The sequence below is a fragment of the Fukomys damarensis genome, unplaced genomic scaffold (genome assembly GCF_012274545.1).
Source record: "Fukomys damarensis isolate Sample0158 unplaced genomic scaffold, DMR_v1.0_HiC HiC_scaffold_37, whole genome shotgun sequence".
Lineage (NCBI taxonomy): Eukaryota > Metazoa > Chordata > Mammalia > Rodentia > Bathyergidae > Fukomys > Fukomys damarensis.
The window spans coordinates 18,855,167-18,871,155 of record NW_022900949.1 but is presented as its reverse complement, the minus strand read 5'-3'; the positions used below and the strand labels follow the sequence as shown (position 1 = coordinate 18,871,155).

Sequence of the window (15,989 nt, the reverse complement as noted above, 5' to 3'; positions counted from 1 at the left end):
CATAAGATCAGCAGAAGGACAAACAAGTGAGAGAGAGACAGAGAGAGAGAGAGAGAGAGAGAGAGAGAGAGAGAGAGAGAGAGAAATCAAGCCTACCTTGCCATTTTATGAAGAGCCACCCGCGTGATGACCAGCCCTAGCCTCTCCCATAACAACCCTCATGGTGGCCTTGTGATCCTGGCCCATTGATGACTTGCAAGGCCGACTTCTTCATACCGTTACAATGGCGACTAGATGAACTTGAGCTTTAGCATGGGGCAGTCAGACCCTAAGAGTAGCCACTGTCGTGAATGAGGCAGTGACAGCTGTTAGTATGATATCAGTAGAGACATCATCATTCACAAATTATCCAGCATAGTGGCTTAGCGTCTCTACATTTGTTCTGCTGAAGTCTGTTATCAAATCCTATCTACTTGGGATTTGGGAAAGAGTGTGTATTTTACAGTTGTTTTGTTAGGCTCTATGTTTATATTTGTTATATTTAACAAAAAGAGGTTAAATATTGGGATTTGAAAGACACTGAAAATTGAGTCTCATTTTGAGTTTTGTTTTCCTCTCGTTACAGAGCACCTTAACCACTAAAAACTAGATCTGAGTTGGATATTGTACAGGCGCTTCATACTGCTATATTCAGAAATGAACTTACTGTGTTTTTCCACCCTCATTTCTTCTCTCCTTCCCCTCATTGCTCCCTTTTCTTTCTTTTTAAAATCCCAGTCCTTGCACGTGCATTAGTTATGTGTTGTTAATTTCCAAGCTCTGTTCTAGGGAATGGATACGCACTTAGGGACAACGTAGTTCTGACTCTCCCCTTATGTCTCTTACAAACTAGCTAGGAGGAGACACGGAGCCAGAGAATTACAGAGATTATTCCAGGCAGAGCTGATGAGTACAGGGAGGACCTTAGTGTTCAGTGACAGGCAGTAAGCAGCACAGAAAGGACCAGGGAGCTCACTTAGTTTGGGGGTTTGGGACAGGCCGAGAAGCTTCTTGTTAGAAGGACGCTGATACCTCAGTGGCCAGGCTCAGTTCACTCCCAATTCTGGTTCGAACACTGAAAAGCTCGAGAACTGCACCGATTTTTCCCATAAGAAATAATGGGAAACACAGAACTGCTTCGGAGGCCCAGGCATTGCACGGGCCCTGAGTGTTGTGTGGGCGACAGTGGCGCCATCTTGTCTGCAGCAGGCTGACTCGCTCTCAGCCCATACAGGTTTTCCAGGTCAGACTTTTGCTTTGATTATAAAGGACACTGAGGTTTTTTCCCAAGTTCACTGTTTGAGTAGTGGAAAGGTCTATGGCCGTACCACCCTGAACGTGCCCGATCTCATCTGAGTAATGGAAAGCTTGAGCTTGGCCCCATTGACAACTGAGGTATCACTGTGTCATAATTTTCCTCAGGCTCATACGTCCTTTCCTTTTCTCTGTTTCATTTCAAGCCAGATGATCCTTCTCCCAATCACTCGGGCTTAGAATGTTCACGTATCTTTGACATTTTATGCTTTTCTGCCTCAACAAATGATCAGCTGTCCAGTGTTTTCTTGATTCAACAACTTCTTTCTCCTCTCCCCATGAATGATCAAGTTCCTACTCTCACACGTGAGTTATGTTCAGCTATACCTTTCCCCGTAGCTTTATTTTTTCTTTCATTCAGCAGATTCTGTAGCAAGCCCTTTCTGCTGACTCCTTAACATCAGTGTCATGGAAGTAGACAGAGTAAAGGAAATGATTCCAGCTTCCCCCGCTTTTAGTATGATATTGATTATGGGTTTCTCATATATAGCTTTTCTCAATTTAAAGAAAAGTCTTTGTATACCTATTTTCTTCAGAGATGTTTTTTAATCATAAAGAAAAGTGGAATTTTCCAGTGTGTTTTTGGCATTTGTTGAGATGACCGTGTGGTATGTTAGCTTTGGTATTATGTATGTAGTGTGTTATGTTTATCGATTTGTATATGTTAAACCAGGATGAAACCAACTTGATCATGATGTGTGACTTTTTTTGTTACTGTGTTGTTGAATTCTGAGTGCAAGAATCTTATTGAGCATGTTTACATCCATATTCTTCAAAGATACTGGTCCGTAGTTTCTTTTTTGTTGAGTTCTTATCTGGTTTTAGCGTGAGGGTAATGCTGGCTTCATAGAAAGAATTTGGAAACATTCCTTCCCTTTTTATTTCATGGAAAATTCTAAGGAGCATTGATGTTAACTCTTCTTTTAAGTCTGATAAAATTCAGCATAAAATCTATGGGGTCCATGGATTTTCCTAGTTGGGAGAGTTATTACTATTTTAATTTCATTACTTGTTCTTGATCTGTTTATATCTTTGTGGGTCAGTTTTGGGAAATCACTTGTGTCTAGGAACTTATCCATTTCTTCTAGATTTCTCAACTTATTGGAATATAAATTTTCAAAATAGTTTCTAATAATCCTCTGGGTCAGTGGGTATTGTAATTTAGCCTTTATTGTCTCTAATTTTATTAATTTTGTTTTTTTCACTTTTGTTAAGTTTGGCTAAAGATTGATCAGTCTTGTCTATCTTTTCAAAGAAACAATTTTTTGGTTCATTGTTTGTTTCGTTTAGTCTCCATTTCATTAACTTTGTTCTAATGTTTATTATTTGTTTTCTTCTACTGGCTTTAGGTTTGATTTGTTCTTTATTTTTCTAGGACCCTGAAATGCATTATTAGGTTGTTTATTTGGGATCACTCTGCTTTTCTAATGTGCTACAAACTTCCATTTTAGAACACTTTCATTGTGTCCCACCAATTCTGATATGTTGTGTTTCTATTATCATTTGATTCTAGGAATTTTTACATTTTTCCTTTAATATCTCCAATGACTCATAATCATTCAAATCTCCCTGTGTTTGTAGTTTCTATGGTTCCTTTGGTTCTTGGTTTCTAACTTCTTTCCACTGTGATCTGACAGGATACATGAGATCATTTCACAAACTGCTTGCTGTTTTTTAATGGCTTGTTGTATGACCGAAAACATAGCTCAGTTTGGAGAAAATTGTTATATGAGATGCTGCTGATACTCTGTAGGTGTCTGATAAGTCCATCAAATGTATTTTGAAGATAATATTTTCTTTCTAAAAGTAGCTAAGATATATCATTGAGTAAATATTTAATCCATATACAATTTCTTTCTGTGAAGCATATGAAATATATAGAAAAGCACAGTCTTCTCCAGTTTTACATTTGAGTCATAGCCACAACTATACAAATAAGTAATTTAAGATATGGTATAAGGTATGCAGTCAAAAATTGACTATAGGAATTTAAAAGAAGGATCGACTGAAATGGTCAGAAAGTGATTCATTTAAATAATGGTGTCTAATTATACTGTAGTGAAAATGGTAACTTTTGGAACACAGAACAAATATATCAACTCTTCTAATAATTATTCAATACTTAATATTCATGCTACTATTTCTGACTCTTTTGACTCTTTGCTCCATACTTTTACATTAAACTTCAAAATAGTCCCAGAAAGCAGCACTGTTACTGTTTCATCTATTTTGTTGATGAGGCATCTGAAGACAGTGCTTGGTACTTTGCCAGAGTCACACGACTTACCCAGAGCAGAGGCCGCCGGGGGCCGGGGGAAGGGGTCAGAGTGAGTGTGCTTCACCACCCCCGGTGGCTGCTAACTCTGACTCACCCAGAGAGGATTTCCACTTCGCCATCGGCTGACCTGTTCCTAAGAATACATTTGATTGGATTTACCATATTTTGATTTTATTTTATTTTTTAAAGTTATAACTTGCCCATACGTGCTGAAAGATTCTGATTGTTATTCTTTCATTTATTTCTGAGGGGCTCAGTCTTCCTTCCAGTAACAAGTCCTCAAAATCTTTATCTGTGAAATAAAGTTTGAAGGTTTTATCAGTTCCCAGACACTTCAAGAGTAATTCATTATTTTATAATAGAAAATTATACAGACTTCTGTTTTAGAGTTATTCATCTATGTTTATTCATCACCCAGAGGTTGTTTAATATGTAAAGAAAAGCCTTAAAATGACACAGGATTTTCCAACCTCAGGAATCCACCGTTTCAGAATAATTTGTAAAATAATTTCTACCGAAAATGTTTTAGATGTGTGTGTTGCTATGGTGTCATTTCTGTCCAAATCCCTTGGTCAATTATCAGGTTTCCTCTTCTTCCTTTAGCTTAAATTCCTTCATCAATAATAAAGCTTGTTTTGTAGACTGCATAATTACTGTTGGACTTATATGCAAAGGAAATATGTCTAAATATATGAGCTAAAACCTAGAATACAAATGCATATAAGATTAATCTATTTTGCAAAAATAATAAAAGGAGTCTGAAGAGATACAGATATAGATATAGCTGTAGCTATAGATATAGCTAGTGCTATAGATATAGATATAGATATAGGTTGGGTTTTTTTTAGTTTTTTTCCCTGAATCCAAACATTTTTCTCTGGTAAATTCTGAGGGCAAGTCTTCATCTATGTACTGAGCTGAAAAACCACAGGCAAATACTGTGCATAAGTGAAAGAATAAAGCTGAAAGTGTTTTACTTGACTTTAAGAGCACACAGGTGCCATTATTTCCTGTCCATGCCTATTTTTACACTTTAAAAATTTCTCCTTAAGACTTCTTCCCAGTGCTTTTTCTGTTCTTGGAAATATATACTTCTAATTTAGTACTTTCATGTGATAGAAATAGTTGAGAAATACCACAAGAGGTATGCCATTCTTGGTGCTGGAGGACAGAGGCATGCATTCTTGGCACTTGTAAAGTGTTAGCCTCTACCCCATGGCTGGCAGCGGAACCCAGGAGTGTTACTCGGGGTGTGAGGAGTGGTGCTTTTTCTGTCCGGATGGTCATGATTTCAGTGGAATCAATTCCAAGCCTCTGCTTCCGCAGAAGATTTTAGGTGTATGTTTGTGAACATCATTAATCCTGTAGCACTATACAGCGTTCCTTAAGCACGGCTAAACCAGTTCTTACTTTATAAAGGTCTGCTAAAAGTCCAACAGTAGCATATGAAAAATAGTAGATTGCCTCGCGTGTATCTTTTGACTATCTTTCCTGGAATTGTTCACCGGTTCCATTGTGGTCCCACTGAAACTACACACATACTCCTCAGACACCTAACTTTAATGCCATCTCTGGTTTACATGTCTCTCTTCCTGTGTTTTGTTTTTTGTTTTGACTGTTGTGTCTTTTATCAGCAGCACGTAACATGGACTGTTTACTTGCTACTTGTTGAATGAAGACCCTGGTGTGAGCAATGGGGATTAGTGAGGAAATTAATCCGAGGAGTATATGAAGTAATAAGGATGGCATGGTAGATTGTTTGGGACACGCAGTATGAGTGAAGCAACCTTGTTAGGGCTCTCAGATGGGAAAGGTAAGGCTACACTGAAGGTGGGAATGCTCCGGCTCCAGTGGGTGATAGCAGCAGAAACTAGCCTGCTCACCTGTGTAGGAAAGTAAGGAGAGGCGGATTTGCACACAATGAACACTTAGTTGATAGAGGCTCCTCGATGTTACAGTTAAAGAATTTACATTTTATTTAAAAGAGCCTCTGTAAATCTCCCATCTGAAAAACGCACAAAGTAACATTTCAAAGAATTATTTGAATGAGTTTATGCTTAGATAAAAGTTCCCATGTGTAAAGTATCAGCTTATGAAGTACTGGCTGTAGTCGCGGTTGTCAGCTGATCCTAAAGGTCTCTTTCTTTCTGTCTGTATCCCACAGGTTGTTATTTTGTACTTTGAGCCGAGTACGTTTCGCTGTGTTCTGCTAAGATGGGTCCGCCTTCTCGGCTTTGCCACTGTGTATGGAACTGTCACTCTGAAGCTTCACAGGTATATCACACCGGTCTTCGCTCCCGTCGAAGGATCGGGTTTGGGGGCTTAGCATGTAACTGTGTGCTGGATCGGCCATTTAACTTTTAATCTTAAGAATGTACATACAAAATCATCTATGTTTTTCAATTTCAAAGCAGTATTCTTTCCTTTTTTCTTTATTGGTATATTTTAGGTTTACAATACAGTTACGTTCATCACTGGGAGTCTTGTACCTTTACCTGATATATCTTGGTTCTTATTTTTTCCCCATTCCCCTGTCCTCCCTTCACCCACTCCACCTTTCCATATTTACAGAGACTTTGTTTCCATTTTTTTTCCTTTTCTCTTATTTATTTATTTATTTATTTGGTACCAAGCATTGAACTCAGGACCTTTTGCTTGCAAGGCAGGCGGCAGAACCACTGAGCTAAATCCCCGACTCTTATTTTTTTCTTTTCCCTTCTTAGCTTTCCCCTCCCCCTCCCCCTTTGCGTACACTTTTAGACTTTTTTCCTATTATACAATATCAATTATACAGTTTGATTCTTATTCACACTTTATAGCAGAGAAGCTATTCACATTTTATACATGTGTGTCCTGTTTATTTCACTTGAGTATGGCCTCAGTATGCATCCACTTAGCTATAAATGTCTCTAGTTTCTTGTTCTTATGTCTGAGTAGCACTCCATTGTATTAAAACACACACACACACACACACACACACACACACACATATCTTCTTTATCCAGTCTCCAGTTGATGAGCCATTAGGCTGTTTCCAAGATTTAGATATCACAAACTGTGCCGCTATAAACAGGGGTGCGCATATATCACTATTGTATGATTTTTTAAATTCTTTTGGGAAGATACCCAGCAGGGGAATATCTGGGTCAAATGGGACTTCTAATCCTAGTTGTTTGAGGTATCTCCATATTAATTTCCACAGTAGTTTCACCAGTCTGCATTCCTACCAACAAGGAAGAAGGGTTCCTTTCTCCCCACAACCCCACCAGCATTTGTTATTGGTTGATTTCTTGATAGCAGCCATTCTTACTAGGGAAAGATGGAATCTCAGTGTTGTTTTCATCTGCATCACTCAAATGGTCAGTGATGTTGAACATTTTTTCTATGATTATTTGCTGCTTTTACCTCTATGTCTGAGAAATGTCTTTTTGTTTCACATGCCCAGTTTTGAATTGGGTCTTTATATTTGGGGGGTCGGATTTTTTTGAGTTCTTTATATATTCTAAATAGTAGACCTTTGTCTGAGGTACAGCAGGTAAAACTTTTTCCTATGTTGTAGGTTGTCTCTTAGCTCTATTCGTGGTTTCTTTTGCAGTGCAGAAGCATTTTAAAATGCTGAGATCCAGTTGTTGATTCTTTGTACTAGTTCCCATGCTACTGGGGATTTGTTCATTGTCTTTTCCTATGCCATTGTCTTCAAGAGTTCTACCTAAATTATTTCCAGCAAGTTTAGTGTTTCTGTTTTATATTTATTTTTTAATCCACTTGGATTTTAGTTTAGTGCATGGTAAAAGATAGGGGTCTAGTTTTAATCTCCAGCAAGTTGAAATCCAGTTTTTCCAACACCATTTATTACAGAGGCTATCTTTTCTACCGTAAGGATGGTTGGCTCCTTTGTCAAAAATGAGGTAGCTGAGTGTGTCTGGAGTTGTTTCTGCATCTTCTAATCTATTCCACTGATCTGCAGGTCTGTTTCTTTGCCAGCACCATGGTGTTTCTCACAGTGGCTTTGCAGTATAGTTTCAAGTTGGGGATGGTGATCCCCCCTGCCATGTCTCTGTTGCCTAGAATTGTTTTTGCTATTCTAGGTCTCTTCTGGCTCAAAATGAATTTTTTATTGTTTTTTATAGTTTTATGAAATATACTGTTGAGCTTTCAATTGAGATTGCATTGAATTTGTATAGCGGTTTTGGAAGTATGGCCATTTTCACTATATTGCTTCTTCCTACCCAGGAATAAGGGATGTCTTTCCATTTTCTTAAATTCTCTTCAGTCTCTTTTTTTCAGTGCTGTAGTTCTCAATGTAGAGGTCTTTTGTTTCCTTCATTAGATTGATTCCTAGATATTTCATTTTTTGAGATGCTATTGTGAAAGGGATTGTTTTTCTAATTTTTCTCTCCGTGAGTCTGTTATTTGTGTACAAGAAGGCTATTGATTTTTAAGGGTTGACCTTGTATCCAGCTACTCTGCTGAATCTGTCAAGTAAGTCTAGAGGTCTTTTGGCAGAGTTTTTTTGGGTCTTGTGTGTAGAGTATCATATCATCAGCAAATAATAACAGTTTAACTTCTTCCTTTACTATGTTTATTGCTTTTATTTCTTTCTCTGGTATGATTGCTGTGGCTAATGTTCCCAGAAATATATTGAACAGGAGTGGTGACAGTGGACGTCCTTGTCTTGTTCCTGATTTTAGTGTGAAGGTTTTCAGCTTCTATTTATTATGATATTGGCTGTTGGTTTTTCTTTTCTTTTTTTCTTTTTATTGAGTTTCTTGGTACAATCTAGGTATACATTACAGTTACATTCATTACTGGGATCCTGTGCCTTCACATGACAGGTCTTGGTTCTCATTTTTCCCCTTGTCCCTGCCCTCCCTTCACCCTGTTGGTTTTTCATAGATACCCTTTATCAAGTTGAGATAAAGACCATCTATTCCAATTTTCTGTAGGGTTTTTTATCATGAATAGGTGGTGAATTTTGTCAAATACTTTTTCTGCATCTATTGAGAGGATCATATGGTTTTTGTCCTTGACTCTGTTAATATAGTGTATTACAGTTATTGATGTATGTGTGTTGAACCATCCTTGCCTCCCTGGGAGAAATCCAGGTTGGTCAGGATGTATGATCTTCTTGATGATCCTCTGTATTCTGTTTGCTAGTATCTTATTAAGGATTTTTGCATCTATATTCATTAAGGAGATTGGCCTGTAGTTCTCTTTTTTAGTTGTATCTTTCCCTGGTTTGGGAATCAAAGTGATACTTGCTTCCAGGAATGAATTTGGAAGTATTGCTTCCCTTTCAATTTCACTGAAAAGTTTCAAAAGTAGTGGTATTGGTTCTTCTCTAAATGTCTTGTAGAATTCAGCAGTGAAGCCATCAGGACCTGGACTTTTCTTTGTTGGTAAATTTTTAATTATGTTTTCAATTTCACTGATAGTAATTGGGGTGTTTAAAATTTTTATATCTTCTTCATTCAACTTTGGTAATTCATATGTATCTAGAAATCTGTCCATTTCTTCTATATTTTCTATTTTATTAGAGTACAAGTTCCTGAAGTAGGTATTGGTGATCCTCTGGATTTCTCCTGGATGTTTTGTGACTTCACTTTTTTCATTCCTAATTGCATGTATATGAGCCTTTTCTTTCCATTTTTGATAAGGTTGACTAAGGGTTTATCAATTTTATTTATTCTTTTGAAAAACCAGCTCTTTAATATGTTGAATTTTTTGGGTATTGTTCTCTTACTCTCCATTGCATTGATTTCTGCTCTGATCTTTATAATTTCCTTCCTTGTATAAACTTTAGGCTTCTCTTGCTCTTCTTTTTCTAGAAGCTTAAGATTCACCATTAGGTTGTTTATTTGAGCTCACTCTGTTTCTGTAGTGTGGGCATTCACTGTTATGAATTTCCCTTGTAGAATTGCTTTCATTGTGTCCCATAGATTCCTGTATGGCGTATCGGCATTGTCATTAAATTGTAAAAACTTTCTAATTTCTTCTTTAATTTCTGCTGTGACCCATTGGTTATTCAGGAAAGTGTTATTAAATTTCCATTTACTTTTAAAGTTCTTGTGGTTTCTTTTGCTGTTGATCTCCAGTTTAATTGCACTATGGTGTGATAATATACGTGGTATAACTTCATTTCCTTTGCATTTACTTAAACATGTTCTGTGAGCTAGTATGTGGTCTATTTTGGAGAATGATTCATGTGTAGCTGAGAAGAATGTATATTCTGATTTTGTGGGGTGGAATACTCTGTAGGTATCTATTAAGTCCATTTGTTCAAAAGCTTGGTTGAGTTCTAGTATTTCATTGTTGATTTTTTTGTGTAGATGATCTGTGTATTTGTGACAGTGGGGTATTGAGGTCCCCCACTACAATTGTATTAGTGCTTATTTGGTATTTCATGTTCCTTAATATTTTTTTTTTGTATAGCTGGGGGCTTTAGTGTTTGGTGCATATATATTTATGATTATCATCTCTTCCTGTTGGATTGTTCCTTTTACAAGGATGTAGTGACCTTCTTTGTCTCTCTTAATTAGTTTTGGTTTGAAATTCACTTTGTCTGCAAATAAGATAGCTACCCCTGCTTTTTTCCAGGTTCCTGTCACATGGAGAAATGTTTTCCATCCTTTTATCTTCAGTCTTATGAGTTTCTTTTTCAAGTCAGTGTGTTTCTTATATACAGCATATTTTTGGATTTTGCTTCTTAATCCATTCTGCCAGTCTAATTTCTTTTGATTGGTGAATTGAGGCCATTAATTTTGAGGGTTATAACTAATATGTACTGACTTATCATCATCATGTTATTTTCCTCTTGTTGGTTCTTTTTAATTTTTCCCTTTCTCTCTTTAATTTCTTGCCTTGCCTGCTGGAGTTTCTCTGTTGGGCCTCATGGATTTGTGATCTTCATTGTTTTTTCTAGGATATTATTTCAGATTGTTTATTGTGCTGGTTTGGTATTCATGAAGGTTCTCAGGTGTCCTTTCTCGTGTAAATATCTTATTTCCCCATCAATTTTGAAAGAGAGTTTTGCAGGATACATCAGTCTAGGCTGGAGGTTGTTTTCTTTTAGGGCTTGAAATACTTCATTCTAGGTGCTCCTTGACTTGAGGGTTTGGGTTGAAAATTCTGCTGTGATTGATTCTGGTGGGTTCTTCTTCGCTTGAAATACTTCATTCTAGGCGCTCCTTGACTTGAGGGTTTGGGTTGAAAATTCTGCTGTGATTGATTCTGGTGGGTTCTTCTTTGCATGTGATTTGTTTCTTTTCTCTAATTATATGTAGTATTTCCTTCTGTTGAGTTTCTGGATCTTGATTATTACATGTCTAGGTATAGATTTTTTGTGATCATCGCTGTTTGGAGTCCTATAAGCCTCACTTACATGCATGTCAAATTCTTTTGCTCTGTTGTGAATCTTTCTTTCATTAATTCTGTGAACAGTTTTCATTTATGTCACTTGTACTTTCTTCTGCTTTTTCATGGTCTCCTGTCAGTCTTATAGTTTTCTTCTTTGAATCATCTAGGAGCTGTTGGATTGATTTATGTTCCCTTACTTTTTTTAAGAGATCCCTCTTTTCGTGATCACTGACCACCATCCTGTCTTTTATATCTGATACCCTGCCTTCAGACTGGCTCAGTCTGTTATGTATACTTTCAGTAGAGTTTTTAATCTCCTGGATATCTCTTTGAATCTGTTTCATGGTTTCCATTTCTTTCCTATGCTGGACATTCATGGCTACTATCTCTCCCTTCCTTCTTCCCGCCCTTTCTTACTCTTTTCTTCCTTTCTTCTTGGTACTGAGAATCCTTGAGAGTGCTCTAGATTGTCTTTTTGGAACAAATGTGAATACCCTTTACTCTGAAAATAGTAAATTATAAGGATTATTGGACAGAGCTTTGGGAGGTCCAATTTAGATCTTCATTTAGCCTCTGACTTTAAGGAATCACGGGTCTGTCTTAGAAAGGATTAGATAAGTTTATAGCATTCGTTCTGGTTCACCCTTTATTCTGTTCGCATCAGAATACATTTTGCTCCTGTGTCCTACTCTTCAATCCCCCAGATTCTCATTCCTTATCTGATCACTATTTGTCAACCAATATTCACTGAAGGAAAGGAGAAATCAAACAGCATGCAATGGGCAGTAAACCTTCTAGTAATCCTGAAACAGGTGCCCTCCTGTGACTTAAAAATGACACTTCTCCCTACTGGTCTAGCATTTAGTGTATATTGGGTTCTCTAGTATAATATTTTTCACTCCTTTACAGTTCTCGTATGTAGTTGTCTTCCCTACCTTCCTGAAATGAGAGTCGTTCTATTGAGTCTCCAGTGTTCCACACAATAACTGACACATGGGAAGTGGTTAGTATGCATTAGCAAATGACTTACTGAATGAAAATGTCCATACATTGAATGTGCTTTCCATAGTTCTTTGCACACAGAACATGTTCATATTCTCCAAATCACTGTGTGCTACATCCCTGTGTCCCCAAGCACCTGAAACACAGAGCACCATGGTTTCCAAAAAGATATTTGGTGGAATGTGAACAGAGCACTAAATATCACTGAGTCATAAAATCACAGAAATACTTCCACTCAGGTTTTGTTTCAATCCTTCTCATTATTTCCATGAGAAAGATTAGTTTGGAACTAGTGGGTCTTTAACACCTGTCTAGCAGTTGCGAGTCTTCCTTTGGAACAAGAGCCGATGGGCTGTGGGCTCAGAGCTCTTCACTGCACTGCTGTCTGCTTAAGATGTGTAACCTTTGTTTCACTTTTGCATCTTTGCAGTTACTTTCTATTTATGGAAAGTGTGATCTATTGGCTTTTCCTTAATGTAGCAATTAGCAATATGGCTTTTCCTTAATGTAGCAATATAAAGTTACCTTTAAATTATTTTCAAACCAATAAATAGAAACTAATTTCAGAAAATGCTAACTGGTACACAGATCCAGCAGAAATCTTGAGGGTGGCATGCAGTTGATTGGAATGTAGGAAATTAGCTTACTTCATCATCTCTTTTGTTGATTTTAAAGACATGAATTAACAGTGTTTTCTCTGTGTCTCTAGAAGTCATTGCAATGAATTACTCCTCAGAAGGTTTAAATGGAGTGGAAACTATTTCTAATTTAATGAGCTGAATTATTCTTATCCTGTATGAACCATATGGCTTCATTATTATGTTCTGGATTTTCCTCATATTGCTTAAATTTAAATGATTATATTATTGTTTGCCTATAAACTGAATAATCAGCATCCCAAAGAAATATGAGTGACTTGTAGGAAGGACTGGTGGGCCCAGTTTTTTGTCTGCCATCTTTAGTGCTGTGGCTTGATTCTACTGCGTATTCAGATATTTGTTGAGTGAGCATTTGGGAGGGTGCTTCTAGTATGTGGAGCTGTTAGGGGTGTTTTAGGGTGATATCTCTTAGAGTCAAGCAACATGTGGCCCCAAAGAAAGGACTTCTAAGCTTTTCTAGTGACAAAATAAAGAGGAAAGTCATAACGTCTTAAAAATACAAATTTAAATTTCAGTTTTACTGTTACCTCTTATAGACTAAGAATAAATTACTTTGTCTGAGAATTGGTTTCCTTGTGTATTAAATGGTTTATTATTTTTCCTATAAAGTTGTCAGTGTTAAATATACTTCAACTATATGTAAATATACCAAATAGAATTTTTTGGTTCCAATCAACAGAAACCTGACTATGGCTAAATTAAGTAAAAAGGAAATTCATTTTGAGGATATGGGAAAAATCACAGAATTAATGGGAAAGCTAAAGAAAGGCAATGAGGGACCCAGTCCAGAGGAGTTTGAGGGATTAAAGTAGACTGAGCTAAGAGATTTCACTGAAATTTCAGTTTTTTTAAAAATTAAGTTTATTGGTATAATTAGATATACATAATGATCATAAAGAATTTGTACCTGTACATAATATATCTTGATTCTTTTTTCCCATTTTTCAGCTCCTGCCTTTAACCCCTCTTCTCCTTATTTACAAAAGCTTTGTTTCCATTTTATCCTTCTTTTCTCATTTTCTTTCTTTTCCCTTACTTTCCTCCTCCCTCCTCCCTAGTTCCCCTTCCTGTTTGAAGATTTTCTTCCTGTTCCACAATATCTGTTATACATCTTGGTCCTTGTTTACACTTTCAGTTTCTCACACCAGAGAGACCATGGAATATTTACGTGCATCCATTTTTTTTAACTTAAGAATATGGTCTCAAGGTGCATCCATTTACCTAGCAAAGTCTCAAGTTTATCCATCTTTGTGACTGAGTAGTACTCCACTGTATAAAAAAAATCCACATCTTTATCCATTAATCAGTTGATAGGCATTTGGGTTGTTTCCAAGAATTAGCTATTACAAACATGGGTGTGCCTATATCACCTTGGTATGATGCTTTTAATTGGGAAGATAGCAACAAGAGAACCTCTAGCCCTAGTTTTTTGAGGAATCTCCACACTGATTTCCATACTGGTTGCACCAGTCTACACTCTCACCAGTAGTGGAGAAGCGTTTCTTTTCCCCAACAGCTCTGCCAGCATTTGTTATTGGTTGATTTCTTGAGAATAGCCACTCTTTCAGGAGTGAGATGAAATCTCAGCATTGTTTTAATTTGCATCTCTCAAATGATCTGTTATGTTGAACATTTTTTCATGTATTTATTTGCTGTTTTTACTTCTTCATCTGAGAAGTGTCTATTCATTTCAGATGCCCATTTTTGTGTTGGGTCTTTAAATTTGGGCATACTGATTTTTTTCAGTTCTTTATATATTCCAGATAGTAGTCTTTTGTGTGAGGAACAACTGGTTAAAAATTTTTCCCACTCTGTGGGTTATCTGTTAACTGTTGGTGATTTATTTTGCTATGCAAAAGCTTTTTAATAACATGAGATGAGATCCCAATTATTGATTCTTTATAATGCTTCCCATGCAATTGATATTTTGTTCATAAAATCTTTGCTTACAGCTATGTCTTCAAGAATTCTACTTATTTCTCTCTTCCAGAAGATTTAGCATTTATATTTTAATATTTAGGCCTTTGATTCATTTTTTTATTTTAATTTAGTGCATGGTGACAGAACTGGGTCTAGTTTTATTTGGCATGTGGAAAGCCAGTTTTTCTAGCACCATTTATTAAAGGGTCTGTCTCTCTTTTAGTGAAAAGTTTTTGGCTCCTTTGTCAAAGATAAGGTGGCTGTTTCAGTATTTTCCAATCTGTTCCATTGATCCTTTGGTCTGTTTTTTGTTTGTTTGTCTCCAGTACCGTTCTATTTTTATCACAGTAATTTTGTAGTATAATTTCAAGTCAGGGATTGTAATGCCCCCTGCCTTGCCTTTGTTGCCCAGAATTGTTTTTCTATTCTAGAGCTTTTCTAGTTCCAGATGAATTTTAGAATTGTTTTCTCTAATTCTGTGAGGTGTGCTGTTGGCATTTTGATTGGGATCAAATTAAATTTGTATAACAATTTTGAGAGTGTGGCCACTTTCACTGTGTTGGTTCTTCCTACACAAGAGTAATGGATATCTTTCCATTTTCTGATATGCTCTTTGATCTCCTTTTTTTGGAGTACTGTAGTTTTCAATGTTAAGATCTTTTACTTCTTATGTTAAATTTATTCTGAAGCATTTCCCTTTTTTCAATTCTCTTGTGAAAGGTGTGGTTTTCCTTATTTCTCTAATAGTGAGTTTGTTATTTCTGTACAGGAATGCTATTGATTTCTGAGTGTTGACTTTGTATTCAGCTGTGTGGATGAATTTGGTGATTACATCTAGAAGTCTTTTGGTGGTGTTTTGGGTGTCTTCTGTGTAGATTATCATGTCATCTGCAAATAATGATAATTTAACTTCTTCCTCTCCTATCTTAATTCCTTTTATTTCTTTCTCTTCTCTACTTGCTCTGGATAATGCTTTCAGAACTATATTGAATAGGAGTGATGGTAGTGATATCCTTAACTCATTCCTGATTTTTGAGTGAAACCTTTGAGTTTTTGACCTTGTAGTATGACGTTGGCTGTTGGTTTGTCACAGATAGCTTTTATCCAATTGAAATTAAAGCATTATTCCCTATGTAGAGTTTTATCATAGATGAGTGTTGGTCTTTGTCAAACAAAGCTTTTTGTGTGTCTACCAAGATGATCATGTGATTTTTTGTTTTGTTTCCGTTGATGTGGTGTATTACATCTATTGATTTGCATATGTTGAACCATGCCTGCATCCCTGGGAGGAGTCCAACTTGGTCATGGTATATAGTCTTCTTGATTATTTGCTGCATTCTGTTTGCCAGTATCTTATTGAAGATTTTTCAATTTATGTCCATTGGGGAGATTGGCCCAAAGTGCTCTCTTTTGTTTGGATCCTTCCCTGGTTTGGGGATCAGAGTAATGCTTGCTTCCAGTAATGACTTTGTAAGTAGTAT

The 15,989-nt window shown here is 36.6% G+C and overlaps 1 protein-coding gene across 1 annotated transcript in view; it reads left to right on the top strand.

Moving 5' to 3' along the window:
- Positions 1-15,989, top strand: part of Gpr158 (G protein-coupled receptor 158) — a gene marked incomplete at its 5' end in the record, with an annotated part of 394,159 nt that overhangs the window by 328,917 nt on the left and 49,253 nt on the right. The window contains one exon of the mRNA XM_033759660.1: positions 5,736-5,845. Coding sequence (XP_033615551.1) covers positions 5,736-5,845 — 110 coding nt within the window. The remainder of the gene's footprint in view (positions 1-5,735; positions 5,846-15,989) is intronic.